The following is a 17,788-nucleotide window of genomic DNA, read 5'->3' on the forward strand; positions in this document are numbered from 1 at the left end:
AAAAGTTTTTACATTGAGCTTTAAATAATATAGTGAATTTTTAGTAAAAATTTTAATAATTTACTGAGTTAGACACAGTCTGTAAAAACATTTAGGAAACCAGTGTGTGCTTTGGCAGCACTTATACTAAAGTTGGAACAATACAGAGAAGATCAGCATGGCCCCTGCGCAAGGATGACACGCAGATTCGGGAAGCGTTCCGTATTTCGTGCAGTTCCCGAGTGTCCTGCCACCCACGGCAGATGAACTCTGAGGAAATGATATGAGTCAGAGGATGGTGTGTAACCCTGAATAGTGAAATTCTGATTTTTCACTATTAAAAAAAAATTCAGTAGACTGGTACCCTACTAATGAATTATCAGTTTAGTATTTATATATTTGAGACTACTAAAGAATGTGTTTTTTAGACCCAACCAAAATTACTAAGTGTGAGAAATATTAAGAGTCTCTTAATATGTATGTGATGTAACTTTTATCTGTGGTTTCTTAATAAAGGACTTCTGAAATAGTAATGTTTCTTGTTACTTAGATTAATTGAAAACATTTTTAAAGTTTTTATTTATTTGATCTCTCTGCCCAATGTGAGGCTTGAACTCACAACTTCGAGATCAAGAGTTGCATGCTCTTCCAACTAAATCAGCCAGGTGCCCCTAGATTAATTGAAATTTAAAGCTGAGACCTTTGAATAGACATTATGGGTGAACCTCAGTGTGATTTACACTTTATTTTCTTTAGTTTATCTAGTTTTCTGTTACTCACAATATATATTTAAGATCACAAAAGTAAGAGAAGACAATTTTTCCAGTACACATTTTGATATTCTACTGAACCTTCAGTATTCAGATTTTAATCTCACCGATGTATTATCACATCTTACTGTTTTACTATTTTTTATTCCTTTGCAGTTTGACTCATAATGTGTCATTCCATGGTAATTACAGTAGTGATAGCTACAATTTATATAGCACTTTACAGGATACCGTTACATATATTTTCTTATTTAATCTTTACAACAGCCCTGTGAAAGGGGAAGTGCTAATTTTTCTTTTTCACTTTATAGATGAAGAAACGAAGACAGAGATTGAGACTTGTCTAGAGTAACACAAACCAGTAAGTGTTGGAATTAATGGAGGCAGGTAGTAATGGGTGCCTTCTCCTATGCCAGCGGCTTTCCTTGCTGCCATGTACCTGGGTTCTAGGGACAAAGAGCCAAGATGGTCAGGAACCAAAAAGGTAGTAGGTGGACTTAATCGTACCCCAGCAAAATGTGTTATTCCTTCTCATTTCTCTCCCTCTCTCTCTCTCTCTCTCTTTTTTTTTAACACCATTTAGTAGTGATAACTTGAAAGAGCACATAATGTCTTTTTGTTGTTGTTAGATAAGTGAAACTTATTTTAAACATAGGTTATCCCTGAGGCACTAAGGAAGTAGACAATCTGGAGGGAAGTCTGTTGAATTTCTCAGAGGGTAATAGCTATAGGGGCAGCTAAGGAAGGGAGAAAGTTACTAGTACATGTGTGTAATTGGAACTGAAATTTTTATGGCTCTCATTAAGATTTTTGAAATCCTGTTTAAAGATTGTAATATCAATTTCATATAACAATCTTAGAGCTTAAGGGTGCTTATCCAGTTGTGGTTTTCTTTAGATGACAGAACCGAGGTGCAGAGAAGTCGAAGCCTGCCTGGTGTCCCAGAGAGTGGCTGCAGGTAGAGCTTGTAGCTGCTGACTTCCTGATTAGCGCCATCTCTGCTTCCAACTCTTACCTCTTGGTAAGCTGTCCTCGAAGTACTCCACAGTCTTTTCTATCTCTTTTTATGTGTTTGATCGACATTGGCATTTTGTATCAAAATGAACTTTAAAATTAATGAAAATTACTGATGCTTACGTGATGAAAATTCAATTCTTTGTTTGATTTCAGGTGAGTTAATGTGGGAAAAATCCTCGTATTTTGAAGATGTCTTGCAACAGTATTGTTTCCTGTTTAAGTTACAAGTAACTTCAGTTTTTAGAGAAAAAAGAAATTGGGTTTTTTTTTTGTTAAATCATGCCATCTGAACAGAAACAGTTATTTTTTGATGAAAAACAAACTATTTTAAAAAATTATGATGTGAAAAATGAGATAGTTGATACTATTAGATCAGTGCTTAGGCCAAAAATTTCAGAAAGTCGTTTTCATTATGAACTAAAAAATGTGAAAATCGATTTGCCGAAGATAAATATTCCAAATGAAGTCTTTTTGAAACATGAAGTTGACAAATACAGAAAGTTATTTCAGCGTCAACCACAGACTGCAAGAAAATCTATCAGTATAAAGACTGTAAGCTGTGTAGAGGAGTGTATGCTGCTCCAGAAGTCTGAGAGAGTTGAAGAAGAGGGCTTAAAAATGTCGGCAAAAATACTCAATTTCAACTGTTTAAAATGCCGAGATAGCACTCGATATAGCCCAAATGATTTACAGAAACACTTTCAGATGTGGCACCGTGGTGAATTACCTTCATATCCTTGTGAAATGTGCAGTTTTTCAGCAAATGACTTCCAGATATTTAAACAACACAGACGGACACACAGAAGCACTTTAGTAAAATGTGACATTTGTAACAATGAGAGTGTGTATACTTTATTAGACTTGACAAAGCATTTTACATCCACACATTGTGTAAATGGTAATTTTCAATGTGAAAAGTGCAAATTCTCCACCCAGGATGTTGGCACATTTGTTCAGCACATTCATAGACATAATGAAATCCATTATAAATGTGGTAAATGCCATCATATATGTTTTACCAAAGGAGAGCTTCAGAAGCACCTTCACATTCATTCTGGTACATTTCCCTTCACTTGTCAATATTGTAGCTATGGTGCCACTAAGAGAGAGCACCTCGTAAGACATGTTATAACTTTGCACAAAGAACACTTATATGCGAAAGAGAAACTGGAAAAAGACAAATATGAAAAAAGGATGACAAAGAGTTCAGGACTTAAGCTGATACTGAAAAGATACAGAATAGATGCATCAAGGAAGACCTTCTGGAAACGCAAGAAGATCAACAATGGAAGCGACCGAAGTATAGAAAAAAACACTCAAGTGCTAAAAAAACTGAACAAAACACAGGCTAAATCTGAAGACCAGAGCCATCTTGTTCAAGAACATTTAAATGAAGAAAAGGACGAAAGACCACACTGTGAGAATAATGATAAACCTGCTGAGTTAGGGTCAGAAAAGCCAACTCTTCTGTCCACTGGGCAATATAATAGAGCTGAAGAGGGATCACATTCGACTCTAGGTTTCTTGAAGACTGCTGTACAAGGACCTACAGTGTTGATGGTGAAAAATAATAGAATAACAATTCCTGCTAACTACAGTGCTGATTTTATGGGTTTTAAGATGGTGGATGGAAAACAACATATTGTAATAAAATTGTTGCCTACCAGTAAACAGAATTTATATTCACCAGGCTCACAGTCAGATGCTGCAAAAGATGGTACTGGCAGTTTGCAGCCCCAGACACTGGACACTACTGGATTTTTAGCAGGAGTAACAACTGAGTTAAGTGACACCGTTTACATGAAAGCAACTACTCCATTTTCGTGCTCATCTCCTCTACTTTCAGGGAAAGTCCTATCAGAAAAAGAAATGGCTTTGCTATCTCAAACGGGTAATCTGCTTCAAACAGTGGATGATGAAAAAAGTGTGTCATCTTTGTCAGCATCAGGATTGGTTACAGCATCAGTGAATTTGGCCACAAAAGTTGAAACAAAAGATAATATTGACTTATGGGGAAGTTACATTCCTCAGAGTCACCCTGAGATATCAGGTGCTGCCATTAGAAGTCCAGATAAAGTCAACTCTGCTACCAAACAAAATGCATACAACAGCGGAGATATGCATAACTATTGCATTAATTATGTCAGCTCTGAGTTACCTGTTGAATCTTCCAACCACGGATCATTACCCTTTCATAATTACTCAAAAGTAAACAATTCTAATAAACGTCGTAGGTTTTCAGGAACAGCAGTGTCTGAAAAAGAACCCTCATCAAGCAAAACGGTTGTTCAACAACCAATAAGTGAATCAGTTTTATCTTTGGTGCGAAAGGAGAGCTCAAATCCAGATAGCATGTTAGCATCTCTTAGCTTGTTAAATACTAAAGATGGAACTTTAAAAACGCAAGCTGAAATTGAAGAACAATGTGTGTTAGAAAAAGGACAAAACATTGACGGACAGAACTTCTACACTAATGAAAATCAAAATTTAGAGAATATGACTGAAAAATCTAAGTGGGATGACATTTCTAATGTTGAGTCACCTATGATGCCTAGAATCACATCTGTTTTCTCTCTCCACAGCCAACAGGCATCAGAATTTTTGCCCCCTGAAGTAAACCAGTTACTTCAGGATGAGTTAAAAACAAAATCTGATGTAAAACAGGACTCTAGTAAGACTCCAGATAAAGGCCCGCCACTTCATTGTGACCAGTCATTTCAGAAACCTGAGGGAGAAGGCAAAATAGTTGAATCTTCAAAAGACTTCAAAGTACAAGGCGTCTTCCCAATTCCATCTGGTGGTATAGGGATTAATGTGCCTATAAATGATCTGAATTTAAAGTGTAGTGGAAAAGAAAAACAAAATCTGTCAATATCACAAGATGTGAGAGATTCAGAAAAGGCACCTAGAATTTCAGGTATTGGCACATTACTTAAGACTCAGTCAGATGCAATAATAACACAGCAGCTCGTAAAAGATAAACTGCGAGCCACTACACAAAATTTAGGTTCTTTATATAGGCAGAGTCCACTTCTAAATTCAGAACCAAAAAAAGCTATATTTGTTCAGACTCCAAAAGGCTTTTTTGTACCACTGCACATTGCTAACAAGCCTGGATTACATGTTGTTTCAGGAAGACCGCTTCCATTGGTTAACACACAAGGTGTACCTGCTTCTCTTCTTTTAAACAAGAAACCCGGGATGATTTTAACATTTAATCATGGGAAACTTGAAGGTGTTTCCACTGTCAAAACTGAGAGTGCTCAAGCTTGTGGAACTACAGCTAAGGAGCCTTGCAGAACACCTTTTTTAAAGGTGGAACCAAACAGTAATTGTCTGACACCTGCACTATGTTCCAGCATTGGCAGTTGCTTGAGCATGAAAAGTAGTCCCGAAAATAGTCTGCCATTAAAAGGCCCGTACATTATTAAAACATCAGCAAGTTCTTCAGTGAAAGCTGTTCCTACTCCTAATGTAGCTTCTGAGCACCAGGGCACCAAGTTGAATATTGTGGAATCAGTAAAACAGCAGAATGAGATTTTTCCCAAACCACCTCTTTATACCCTCTTGCCTGATGGCAAACAAGCTGTTTTTTTAAAGTGTGTGATGCCAAATAAGACTGAGCTGCTTAAGCCCAAATTAGTCCAAAATAGTACGTATTATCAAAACATACAGCCAAAGAAACCTGAAGGAACACCACAAAAAATATTGCTGAAAATTTTTAACCCTGTTTTAAATGTGACTGCTGCTAACAATCTGTCTGTAAACAACTCTGCATCCTCATTGCAGAAAGACAAAGTACCATCTAATCAGACTACAGGAGGAGAGCAGAGAGAGCCAGAATCTTCTAGAGATGCCTTACCCTTCTTACTAGATGATATGATGCCAGCAAATGAAATTGTGATAACTTCTACTGCGACATGCCCAGAATCTTCTGAGGAACCAGTGTGTTTCACTGACCGTTCAGACACCAGGGTGTTAAGGTGTAAAACAAATTGTACAATTGAGAGAAGCTTCGATAGAAAAAAGACTTCCAAAAAAAATTTTCCAAGAATAAAAACTCATGTAAGAAGTAAAGATTCTGAAACTGCCTTTGTATCTAGAAACAGGAACTGTAAACGAAAGTGTAGGGATAGTTACCAAGAACCTCCAAGAAAAAAGGCAACATTACATAGAAAGTGTAAAGAAAAGGCAAAACCTGAAGCTGTCCGTGAATCGTTTGGATTTAGCAGACCGAGGCTTTCAAAAGATGCAGTCAGAACTTTGCGGCTTTTCCCATTTAGTTCCACACAGCTTGTGAAATGTCCTAGGAGAAACCAGCCAGTTGTAGTTTTGAATCATCCTGATGCAGATGCCCCAGAAGTAGTAAGTGTAATGAAAACTATCGCTAAATTTAATGGACGTGTACTTAAGGTTTCATTGTCAAAAAGAACTATCGATGCTTTACTGAAACCGGTTTGTGGTAATGCTTCACAAACAATTTATGATGATTTTTCCAAGAGGCATAAAACATTTAAACCTGTTAGTTCTGTGAAAGAAAGATTTGTGCTAAAATTAACACTCAAAAAGATGAGCAAAAACAATTATCAGATCGTGAAAACTACCTCTGAAAATGTTCCAAAAGCTAAATTTAACTGTTGGTTTTGTGGTAGAGTATTTGACAATCAGGATGCTTGGGCTGGTCATGGGCAGAGACATTTAATGGAAGCTACTCGTGATTGGAATATATTAGAATAATTTACTGTAGTTACCAAGGAACAGAGAAGTAAAAGGGTCTTAGAAGAAGACAGTGGGTTGAATTACCTTAAGGTAATTGTCTACTTCAGTACGTACCTAAAATTGAACATCGGAAAGTAGGCTGTATTTCCATGGGAGACTAGAAGAGTTTTATGTGTGATAGTTGCATATGCTGTCACTGCACACATAAGTTTTGAAAGAAAGTAATCACAGCACAGATGTACCTTGATTTCGTTTTTTTTAAGTGTGTTCTTGGGAAGTTAGGGCTAAAGAAAATTTTGATGAAACAGTTTTCCCAGTTTAGTTATTTAGGGACTCTTAGTAGAGGGTAACGGCTGACAACTGCATTCCCTCTCTTCTTCCACCAGCCTTAGGAATCTGATAAGTGTAGCTCCTCTGAAGATGGAGAGAGCTCTTTCACCATGGAGCTGAAGGAGTTCCTCATCATTTGTGAAGATACACTAAGAGAGCTTGAGTAAAGAATTTAACTTTACATCTGCTCGATAGAGCTGTTTTGAAGGGTATTAGGTTCCTTAGAGTAACTAAGTACAGTTATACCTCTTGATGCTTGAAGAGAGTTTTTGACAAGTACATCGTTTTTTCTCTTACGCTGTGTCCCACATCAAGGATCGGAATACCCTCCCAAGGTGATTTTCTTTTTCTAAATGGCTGTGTCAAGCACTGTAGTAGATGAGAAGCCTCAAAAGAAGAATTAAACTCTCTGGGTCTAGTTTGAAGTCTCGTGAAGGAACTTGAACATTTTTCTGAATTTGATGATAATCTCCAGTGATTCTCTTGCACAGAACTATGCTTATTTGATTTAAATTGTTTGTCCCTCTTAAACCAAATGGCCCATTTTTGACTTGGTTGCCATGCATTTAAAAAGTGGACCATAGACGCACTTCCAAGGGAATGGCTTTTCTTGAAAATAAAAAATTATTCTCCAGAAACCGTATTTTGAAACAAGATTAGCAAAGCAAATCAGATTTTTGCTGTTTAATTACTGTTAGGTGTCTAAACATGTACACTCTGGGACAAACCATTTTTGTTAGCACCTTTTCAGTATGATTGACAGCCCAAAGCAGATTCTTTACTGCTTGTTGGCAGTTGAAATAAAGAAGCATTAATAGTGGATTCAGTGACAGTGCATAAAATTTCAGGAAAGATTCCTAGGGGACATACCCAGCAGGTAGGGTTTTAAAATGGATATTTTCATGACGACAGAATCATTGACTGAAACTTCACCGTGTAAGTTTGGATCAAATTTTGTTGGATCATTGGATAACGGAGTCCTTGTATTACAAATTACTGTATAATTTTTGTTATATTGTTACTACAAGTGTTACAACATTTTCATTGACTGAAAACTTCAGGGCTTCTTTTCTGTATATAAGAAAGAATTTAAACCTGTACATATTTTTGTACCTTTCAGTTTGTTATGTAAATTTTGCACAGAAAATTTTTGACATAAAAAGTTTATTTTCCTTCAGTTTAGTTCTGTGCATGCACTAATAAAACTGGTTGTTTAATTTAAAAGGAATATGTAAGACTTTACCCATGTCCTTTTCTTGGTTTTTATTTTAGATGTAGAATTTTTTTTTTTTTTTTGGTAAATTCATTTTTCAGGGATTGAACACTATTGTTAGCAAGTGCCTAAAAGATGTGAAACAGTTTACATATGTCAACTGTAACAGTAGGTCCCAAATGGGCCCATTCCCCCAAAAGTTTTATTTTAAAGAAAGCCATACATAGATGCTTCAAGCTATCTTGCTATGCACATTATACATGTACTTTTTTTGTGCAGTTTGTCTACTTTCCTAGTGAAGTATTTTTTGTATAAAACCTGTTATAATTGTGTTTCTTAAATTGAGCCTAAGAATGGAGTTGATTGGAAATATACAGTATATATTAATAACGTATATGGTGTTTAAAGAATGATAAGCATTGTTAATTTCTGTAATGAAAATTTTCTTCAATTAAATTTATCTTAAGTTTGTGTTTACACAGTAATTTTTTTTACTGTACTGAAGTCAAATGGGAATTTTATTCTAAAGGGAAATACTTCTATTTCAAAAAAGTTTGTTTCCTTTTATGCTAGGGAACTGTGTCAAATAAAGTGTGGATTTGCCCTCCCCCAAAATCATAGATGAAACTTTGTTTGAGAACAAATACTTAACACCATAAAGTTACTATAGTTAGCTTTGCGCAGTGGCAGTATCGTAGCCAATGAGGTTTATCCGAGGCGCGATTATTGCTAATTGAAAGTTACTATAGTTATGCTGATGAGGAGAATCATACAGAGGCTTATGCTCTTTAGTACCCTAACAGCAATAGAATTGAAATGCTCTGCTGTTCTGGGTAGATGTATTATAACTCATTGCCTTCCATGACTAGAGAAGAGAGAGCAGCAACTATCATGCCAATGTTTGCAGGATTATAAAAACACATTTCAGAATAGCCATGCCGGTAAAAATCTAATGTTGTGATGCATACTTTTTGCCTTAAAGTTTTAAAAGCCATTTTAAAAAGCTTCATGCCCCAGATACTCTAGTTAGCCCCTTTTCTGATTTGTTAGGTTATTCTGAAGAAGGCAAACTTCCTTGGAACCTCTCTCTGGCTGGAGTGGAAAATCCAAAATCAAAACCCACCATCCTTTCTTTTCTCCTAGCTGAAAACTGAACTGAAGATTGTTCTCTAAAATAGGAATAGCCACTAATTTGAGGTTGTGACTACACCGGAAGGGTTTTATTTTTGCAGTCCAACTTCTTGGTCAGGAATTTGTTTCCTTTTCCCCTAGTTGGCCATCTCCAAGGAAATGGACCTATTTGCATTCGATTGAAAAAATAGTTTAACTTTCAAAGAGTTTACCTTTCTATCTTACTAAGCACTCAGTGTATTGAAATGTGATATATATATATATATATATATATATATATATATATATATATACACCTATATATAAATGTGATATATATATACATATATATATATACACACATACATATTTTTTTAAATGAAAAAATGTGGTTTTGTTAAGGGGTCAGCAAAGTTTATCAGTAAAGGGTAAGTTAAGCTAGTAAATAATTTAGGCTTTGTAGGCCATTTAGTCTCTGTCATAACTTCCTAAATGAGCCATGAGCTGAATTTGGCCTACCAAACCGTTCACTAACCCTTGTTTCAGTTCTCTCAAAGGTCTGCCCTTAGAGTGGGATTTTTAAAGTTAGTAACAAATTTGGTGCAGTTTTTTTGTGATGTACACCAACTGTATAAAAGTTACAAAGTATAAAAACTAAAGTATGCATATAAAGTTACCAACATAGATGTGTTTAAAAGTGAAGGGAATGTAAATAATGAAAAGGATTAGTGGTTGAAATGGATGGGTCATCTGTGTGCAAAGGGTCATGTAACTTATGGAGGGTTTAAAAATGAGATCAAACAGTTGTGAGAATTTATGTTCAGGTTAGGTGAGAAATACTAGTTCTTTAACTGATTTGAAATAGCTGTTAAGAAAAGTAATGAGTTCTTGGGTGGGGGGAGAATGGAGGTGAGGTGAAAACAATATTAATTCCATATAGCTAATTTACTGATGTTTTTTCCATTGTCCCCCGCCCCGCCCACCATTGACATCTGCTTTTTTAGCTTGGGATATGAACCATTTCTGTTGGGGTATTGGCTCTGTTCCTTACTTCAGCAATTTGCCAGCATTCTTATTTTCAGCAAAGTGCCTTGACTCCATTCGGGATCTTATCTGGTGAAACTTGCTGGGGGAATTTTCAGGGCATTATTTGTTGTTAGTTAAGAATGTAGAAAGAATTAGCTAGTTCTGCTAATTAGCTAGTTAAGAATTAGCAGAAAAATTTCCCTATAATGCAGAGTTGAAATAGGATCAGCATGGTTGACTTTAGTGTTCATTGGTTTAAGTATGTTCTTAATTGTACAGTTGAGAAGTAGCCAATATCTTGGAAGAGGTGTTTGACCAAGTCTTCTTTGAATTATTTGTTTTTAGTTCTGTCTTTTGAGCTGCTGTTAGTAAGTGCCCCCAACGTAACAATCTTCTTTCTTTGAAAAGTACTTATCGTTATTGTGACATTGTAAACGTTTGAGTAAATAGTGTAAGAAGAATGTTAATATGTACATCAATTTCAAATATCATGATTTTTAGTCAATGCCAAGAATGTACTTAACATAAAAATGCTCATTCCTAGTAAAGTCATTTTTGCTCTTTTAGAATTCTTCCTTAATACTTCAGAGTCCTTTAACCAAAAGTGAAGGTAATGTTCAGTTTGTGACTGAAACTGCTTCTTTCAGTTAAGGTGCCTGTTATCATCAGTTACTTCATAAGTTATTGCTAATGTAAAACGACAGGAAAGCAAAATGAAAAACTTGGAGACCAAAATACTATTTACAAATAACTTCATTTCAATATTTTGAAAATCCAAAGGAGTACACTGAAAATTAGCTTTTCTGAACACTTAATAGTAATCAATTGTGAAATAATAAAAAGACCCATTTATAATAAGAGCCACAAAATAATAAATTTAAAAGTTGTGTGAGGCTGCCTAAGGAAAATCCACAAAACCTAACTGGGAGGTACACAGTGTCTCTGGGTATAATATTAAATATACCGCTGTTTGGTAGATCCCATTTTCCACACAGGTGTCCCACAGAAGGCTCATATCAAGTGGGAGGTGGCAGTTGGTGGGGCCCACTGTACCACCCTCAAATCCTGCAGTGTAAGGAGAATCGGGGCAGGAGCTGCTCTTAGGTGCAAGTCCCCCTTTCCCACACAGCTGTGTTGCAAGAGATCTGCTCTGGTGGGCTGGGCATCTAAACGGCAGCTTCTATCTCTTCTAGCTTTCTGGGGGGCAGAAGAGCTATTATTCTGTGCACACTCAGCCCCTGATGAACATTAGCAGATTCCATCCTCCCTGGTTCTGGGCTATAGAAGGTCCATACTGAGAGGTGATAGACGATTGTCACCCATGTCCTTCTCTAGCTCCTGGCACAGCTACTTTGCAGGGAAGAACTAGGAGACGTTGAACAAAGAGCCAGTTTCCCATACTCTGCCCCACCCCCAGCCCCACCCCCACCCCAGCATGCTCCATAGCACAAGGCACAGGGGTTGTTCTGTTCAGGGGAAGGTTTGAGTGAGCTTCAAAGACTTGACAACACACTTGACATTACCAGGGGCCTAACTTTACCTGGAACAGACTGGAGCAGAGCAGGTACAAACTGCTAATGTAAAACAAATCAAATAAAAAATTTAAAACAATAGAACAAGCAGCTAGCAATAAATGGAGGCTAACCGTTGCTGGTAATACCAATAAACACCAGCCAGAAAGCGTAAAGACAAGATCAGGGAGAGAGACAAAGAGAATGGATAAAACTACAGACATCCCTTGTGATCAGAAATAATGTGTTTATGTTCAAGCCTGCACCACATAGAAGCAACCAGACAGGGAACATCTGGGCTACAAGTCCAGATGACAGAATGTAGGGCAAAACTTGTCAACTCCCTAGACAGTCAAAGCAGACTCCAAGCCCCACACAGATCCAGTGGTGATGGGGGTAAATCTCCCTAATTCAGGGGGCTTAAGCATAACCTCATTAATTAGTGGCTGGTTATAAAATGATGCTGACTCAGAAGCAACCCGTAGGAAGTCAGGCTTAAAGATAAAAATGAGAGAGAAACAAGTTGGGCAGTAACATCAGAAGCCGCACACTGTGAAGGGATATAAACTTCATGAATTAGTCCAGCCAAGTCACTAAACAAAACTAAGCCAGGAGTGGGGAGGAGAACTACTATGCAGAGAACCTACGATATGTTACCTAAAATGTCCTATTTTCAACACAACATTATGAGACATTCAAAGAAGCAGGAAAGTGTGACACGGGCAAAAGCAGTCAATAGAAACTTCCTTTGAGGGATACCAGATGTAGTGTAAGTGTTAAGCAGCAATTATAAATATGTTCAAAGACCTAAAGGAAACCAAGTTTAAAGAACTAAAAGAAATGCTGACAGTGACTCATCAAATAGAAAATGGAAATAAAAAGATAGGAAATAAAAACTCAAAATTCTGGAGTTGAAAAGTTCAATAGCCAAAGTGAGACTTTTCCTAGTGGGGCTCAACAGTAGATTTGAGCCATCAGAAGAATGCACAAATCTGAAGATAGATGGGGAGAGATTATGAAATCTGAAGCACAGATGGAAAAAAGAATGAAGAAAAACAGTCCTCCTCATACTACATACACAAAAGTTAACTCAAAATAGATCATAAACCAAAATGAAAGCAAAAACTAGAAAACTCATGGAAGTAAATACCGTGACCTTTGTTTAGGCAGTCTTCTTAAATATTCTTAAACAAACAAACAAACAAAAAAGAAATCAGGAACTTTAAAATGTATAGAATTTTTATTAGAAGAGGTTATGAGCTGATCTATTTCATCTAGTTTGGCTGGTATCCATTTCAGTAATAAAAACTTTGTTATACATCATTCCTCCCCTCATGCTATTATTGTCACAAATTATATCTTTATAAGTTGGGTGCCCATCAATTATTGCTGTATGCATTTTACTTCTAAACTGAGAGGAAAAAAGTTAAAAAATGCATTTGCTGTCTTTTATAATTACCATGATCAGTTCTGCATGTCTTTGTATGGATTTGAATTACTGTCTGGTGTCCTTTCAGCCTGAAGGACTCCCTTTGGTATTTTTGTGTAGGACACGTCTGCTAGCAATGTTTATTTGGGAATGTCTTAATTTTTTGCTTCCCTTTTGAAGGATAGTTTTGCTGACCATGGAACTGGTTTGCAGTCTTTCCATTCAGCACCTTGACTATGTCATTTTACTGCTTCTGGCCTCCATGATTTCTTTAGAGAAGTCAGCTGTTAATCTTATTGAGGACCTTGTATGTGATGAGTCACTTCTCTCTTGCTGCTTTCAAGATTCTCCCTTGTTTTTTTAAAGTAGTTTGATTATAGTATGTCTGGGTATACATATCTTTGAGAACTTGGAGTCCCTGGAGTTTCATGGATTTGTAGATCAATATTTTTCAACAGATTTGGGGAGTTTTCTTCAAATAATTCTTTTCAATGCTTTCTTTTTCTTCTCTCCTCCTGAGACTCACATTATGTATATGCATTATGCTTGTTGACTCCGTTTCTTAGGCTTTCATTTTTCTTCTTTTTTTTTTTCTGTTCCTCAAACTGGACAGTGTCAACTGATTTATCTTTAAGTTTATAGATTCTGTCTTCTGCCTGCCTAAATTTGTTGCTGAGCCCCTCAAGTGACATTTTCATTTCAGTTATTATACTTTTCAACTCTACAATGGAAAAGTTCTAGAGTTAAAATTTTGTTTCACAACTTCTGTCTATTCATATTCTCTATTTGGTTGAGACATATTTACTTTCCTTTTGTTCTTTAAACATGGTTTCATTAAAGTCTTTGCTTAGAAAATCCAATGCCTGGGCTTTCTCAGTATTTCTGTTGATTGCTTTTTCCCCTGTGTATGGGCCATATTTTTTTCTTTGCATAACCTTGTACTTTTTTTTGAAAACAGAACACTTAAAATATTATAATGTGGCAACTCTGAAAATCAGATTGTCCATCCCCTCCTCCGTCCCAGGGTTTGTTTTTATTGCTGCTTGTTGTAGTTGTTGTTTATCTAGTAACTTTTCTGAACTAATTTTGTAAAGTCTGTATTCTTTGTCATGTGTGGCCACTGAAGTATCTGTTATGTTAGCTTAATGGTCAGCTAACGATTGGACAGAGATTTCCTTAAACACACAGAATGGAAAAGCACCCAGAATGTTTGCCAGGGACTGTGTTTTTGTGGTGCATCTCCAACACTCAGCCAGACAGTTTTCAACTCTGCCTTAGCCTCCACTACTTTGATAGAGCCTCCAGGTTAGTCAGAGATGACAGTTTGGGGGCTTCTCAGGGCTTTGGTTAGCACACACACAGCCCTGACCATGCATGTTTGTCTTCTAGATTCCTAGGAATATGTGGTGACTTTACGGAGCCCTTAAGGACATCTCATTTCCCAGCTGTCCTCCCTAGCTTTTTTGATCAGTCTGTTGATTGCCTCAAATGTTGTCTATCACCTCAGGCAGCAGTAACCAAAACATTGGCCTGTTAATGTTTCAACTTTGCCCCTAGGTAGCGGCTTTAGCTCCAGGCAAGCTTCAAGTCAGACAGAACCAGTCTTCCAGGAAGTCACCAGACTAAGAAACAAATGATTACAATTCTTTGTGACTGACATCTGTTCTGTCTATTGCCAGGAATGGGACTTGTATCTTCAGGGCCACTGCTAACGTCACATTTAAAGGTGAAAGACTGAAAACTTTCCCCTTAAGATCAGGAACAAGAAAAGATGTGCACTCTCGCAGTTTCTATTACACATAATACTGGTTGTTCTAGTCAGGGCAATTAGGCAAATGAAAGAAAAATCCAGATAGGAGAGGAAGATATTAAAAATATCTGTAATTTTAGATGACACGATCTTGTATGTGAGAAATCCTAAGGAATCCACTAAAATTTTTATAATCAATTCATGAGCTAAGCAAGGGTGCAGAATACAAGATCTATAGAAAAATCAATTCTACTTCCATATGTTAGCAATGAACAATCCTAAGGGAAATTGAGGAAAAAAGATCCCGTTTATAGTGTCATCTAAAGGAATAAAAATAGATTTGGCAAAAGAAATGCAAGACTTTTACCCTGAAACTATAAGTCATTGTTGAAAGAAATTAAAGAAGACCTAAATAAATGTAGAGACATCCTATGTTCATGAATTGGAAGATTTAATATTGTTAAGATGGGAAGATTCCCCAAATTGATCCACAGATTCAATGCAATCCCTGTCAGAATTCCAGCTGCCATTCTTTACAGAAATTGACAAACTGATTCTAAAATTCATGTGAAAATGCAGGGCATTCAGAAAACCAATAGCTAAAACAATTGTGACGAGAAGAATAAAGTTGGAAAACTTATTTTCCCATTTCAAAACTTCTACAAAACTACTGTAATCAAGACCGTTTAGTACTGACATAATAACCATACAGGTCAATGAAATAGAATTGAGAGTCCAGAAATAAACCCATATATTTATGGTCAATTGATTTTTGACAAGAAAGCCAAGGCATTTCAATGTGGGAAGAATAGTCTTTTAACAAATGTTCCTGGGACAACTGGATATCCATGTGCAAAAGAATGCATTTGTAAACCTACCTTGTATCATACATAAAAGTTAAACTCAAAATGGATCACTACATGTTAGAGATAAAACTATAAAAATAATTAGAAACGTAGCTGTAAATCTCTGTGACCTTGGGTTATAGTTTCTTAAATAAGACACCAAGAACACAGCAATCAAAGTAGATAAGTTGGAATTCATTAAAATGAAAAAATTGGGTTTCAAAGAACTCAAGAAAGTGAAAAGAAAACTCACAGAATGGACGAAAATATTTTCAAATCACATATCTAATATGGGAAATGTACCCAAAATATATTAAAATGATTGTGATTCAATAAAAAGACAACTCACTTAAAAATGGTCAAAGGATTTGAATAGATATTTCTTCAAAGAAGATACACAAATAACTAATAACCACATGAATATATGCTTAACCTTTTTAGTCATTAGGGAAATGTAAATCAAAACCACAGTGAGATAGAACTTCACACTCTTTAAAATGGGAATAATCAAAAAGACAATAACAAGGACTGGTGAGAATGTGGTAAAACTGAAACTCTCATACATTGTTGGTCAGAATTTAAAATGGTGCTTTGGAAAATAGTTGGGCATTCCTGAAACTGTTAAATATCATTACCACATGACATAGCAATTCCGTTTCTAGACATAAACCCAAAAGAAATGAAAACATTCACTCAAAAACTTGTACGTAAGTGTTTAGAGTGGTATAATCCATAACAGCCAAAAAGTGGAAAACAGCTCAAATGTACTCAACTGATGAATGAAAAACAAAATATGGTATATCTGTATTATATATTATTTAGAGATAAAAAGAAATGGAGTACTGGTACATACTATAGCATGGATGAACCTTGAAAACATGCTACATGAAAGAAGCCAGTCATAAGGACACGCATATGGTATGATTCCATTCCTATGAAATGTCAAGAGTATGCAAGTTTATAGAGACATAATAGCTTAGAAGTGAATTATGATGGGAATTGATGGAGAATGGAGAGTGTCTGCTTATGAGTATAGAGGTTTGGTTTTCTGTTTGGTTTTGTTTTGTTTTTGGAGACAGCAAGTGTGAGAGGGGCAGGGAGGGAGAGAGAGAATCCCAAGCAAGCTCTACCCTCAGCACAGAGCCTGACATGGGGTTTGATCCCAGGACCCTGTGATCATTAGCTGAGCTGAAATCAAGAGTTGGATGCCAAACCAGCTGTGCCACCCAGGTGCCCCTGGAATTTCTTTTTATTGTGACAATGTTCTAAACAGATTGTGGTAATGGTTGCACAGGTCTGAATGTATAAAACCCACTGAATCATATAATTTTAAGTGGGTAAATTTTCTAGTATGTGAATTATATCTCAATAATGCCATTAAAATTATCAACTAGTAAAAGTTGGTTAACCATTAGAAAGGGGAAATTGGATGCTAAGGAATACAGAAATGGCAAATGTAGAAATTACTATTATTTTTAAGAGTGAGAAAGAATAAACAAGAAAGAAGCTAAGCACTTAGAATGGGACTAGCCAACCCTTATTCTGAGATTCAGACCTTTTTGAAGAGGTTGTAGCTACCACAGGTACATTCAGCTGGCCAATAATAACGATGGTGCTGGTCTTAGCTGGTCTGTAGGCAGTAGCTGTGACACTCATTGGAGGGTGCTGGTCAGCTAGAGCTCCTCTGTTGTAAACAATCTGCTGAGCATTATAGAAACTCACTGGCAGGTGCTGCCAGCCTTTTACTGGTCCACAGGAAGCTGCCCCACTGAGTGGCAGAGAAACTCACTAGAGGGTGTGGTCAAGGTGGATCCTACTAGGTGGCTAAGAGAAATTTGCTAGTGAGCACTGGTGGGCTAGAGCGAGTTAGCAGAAACTGGCCTGTGGGGCAGCAGAAAAACTCTGGATGATATCACAAGCCAGAACTGGAACTGCTATGTGGTTGAGAAACTCACTAAACAGTGATTGTCACTGGGCATCCCTAATCCACTGATGGGAAAAATCACAATGGAACTAGGAAGGAACCACCAGTGAACTTCTTAGGGATACTTGTTACCCTCTTACCAGTGCATTTTTCTTTCTTTCTTTC

General features: G+C 36.7%; 1 protein-coding gene, 1 non-coding gene and 1 pseudogene across 7 annotated transcripts in view; all 3 read left to right on the forward strand.

The window, feature by feature from the left end:
• The window catches only part of ZNF518A (zinc finger protein 518A), an 80,083-nt gene that overhangs the window by 59,599 nt on the left and 2,696 nt on the right, over positions 1-17,788 (forward strand). For 3 of the 6 annotated variants that reach the window (XM_042907693.1, XM_042907690.1, XM_042907691.1), the window contains 3 exons: positions 1,061-1,110; positions 1,647-1,770; positions 1,920-9,203. In XM_042907693.1, the coding sequence (XP_042763627.1) occupies positions 2,046-6,503 (4,458 nt within the window). In that variant the 5' untranslated portion in view covers positions 1,061-1,110; positions 1,647-1,770; positions 1,920-2,045 and the 3' untranslated portion in view covers positions 6,504-9,203. Of the gene's footprint in view, positions 1-1,060; positions 1,111-1,646; positions 1,771-1,919; positions 9,204-17,788 lie in introns of those variants that run through there. The other 3 variants (XR_006194322.1, XR_006194323.1, XR_006194324.1) reach the window with 3 other exon arrangements.
• Positions 107-209, forward strand: LOC122202853. The gene has a single exon (XR_006194910.1). It is a non-coding gene; the product is annotated as a U6 spliceosomal RNA (small nuclear RNA).
• LOC122202845 lies at positions 8,701-8,858 on the forward strand (annotated as a pseudogene).

The sequence above is a fragment of the Panthera leo genome, chromosome D2, assembly GCF_018350215.1.
Source record: "Panthera leo isolate Ple1 chromosome D2, P.leo_Ple1_pat1.1, whole genome shotgun sequence".
Classification (NCBI taxonomy): domain Eukaryota; kingdom Metazoa; phylum Chordata; class Mammalia; order Carnivora; family Felidae; genus Panthera; species Panthera leo.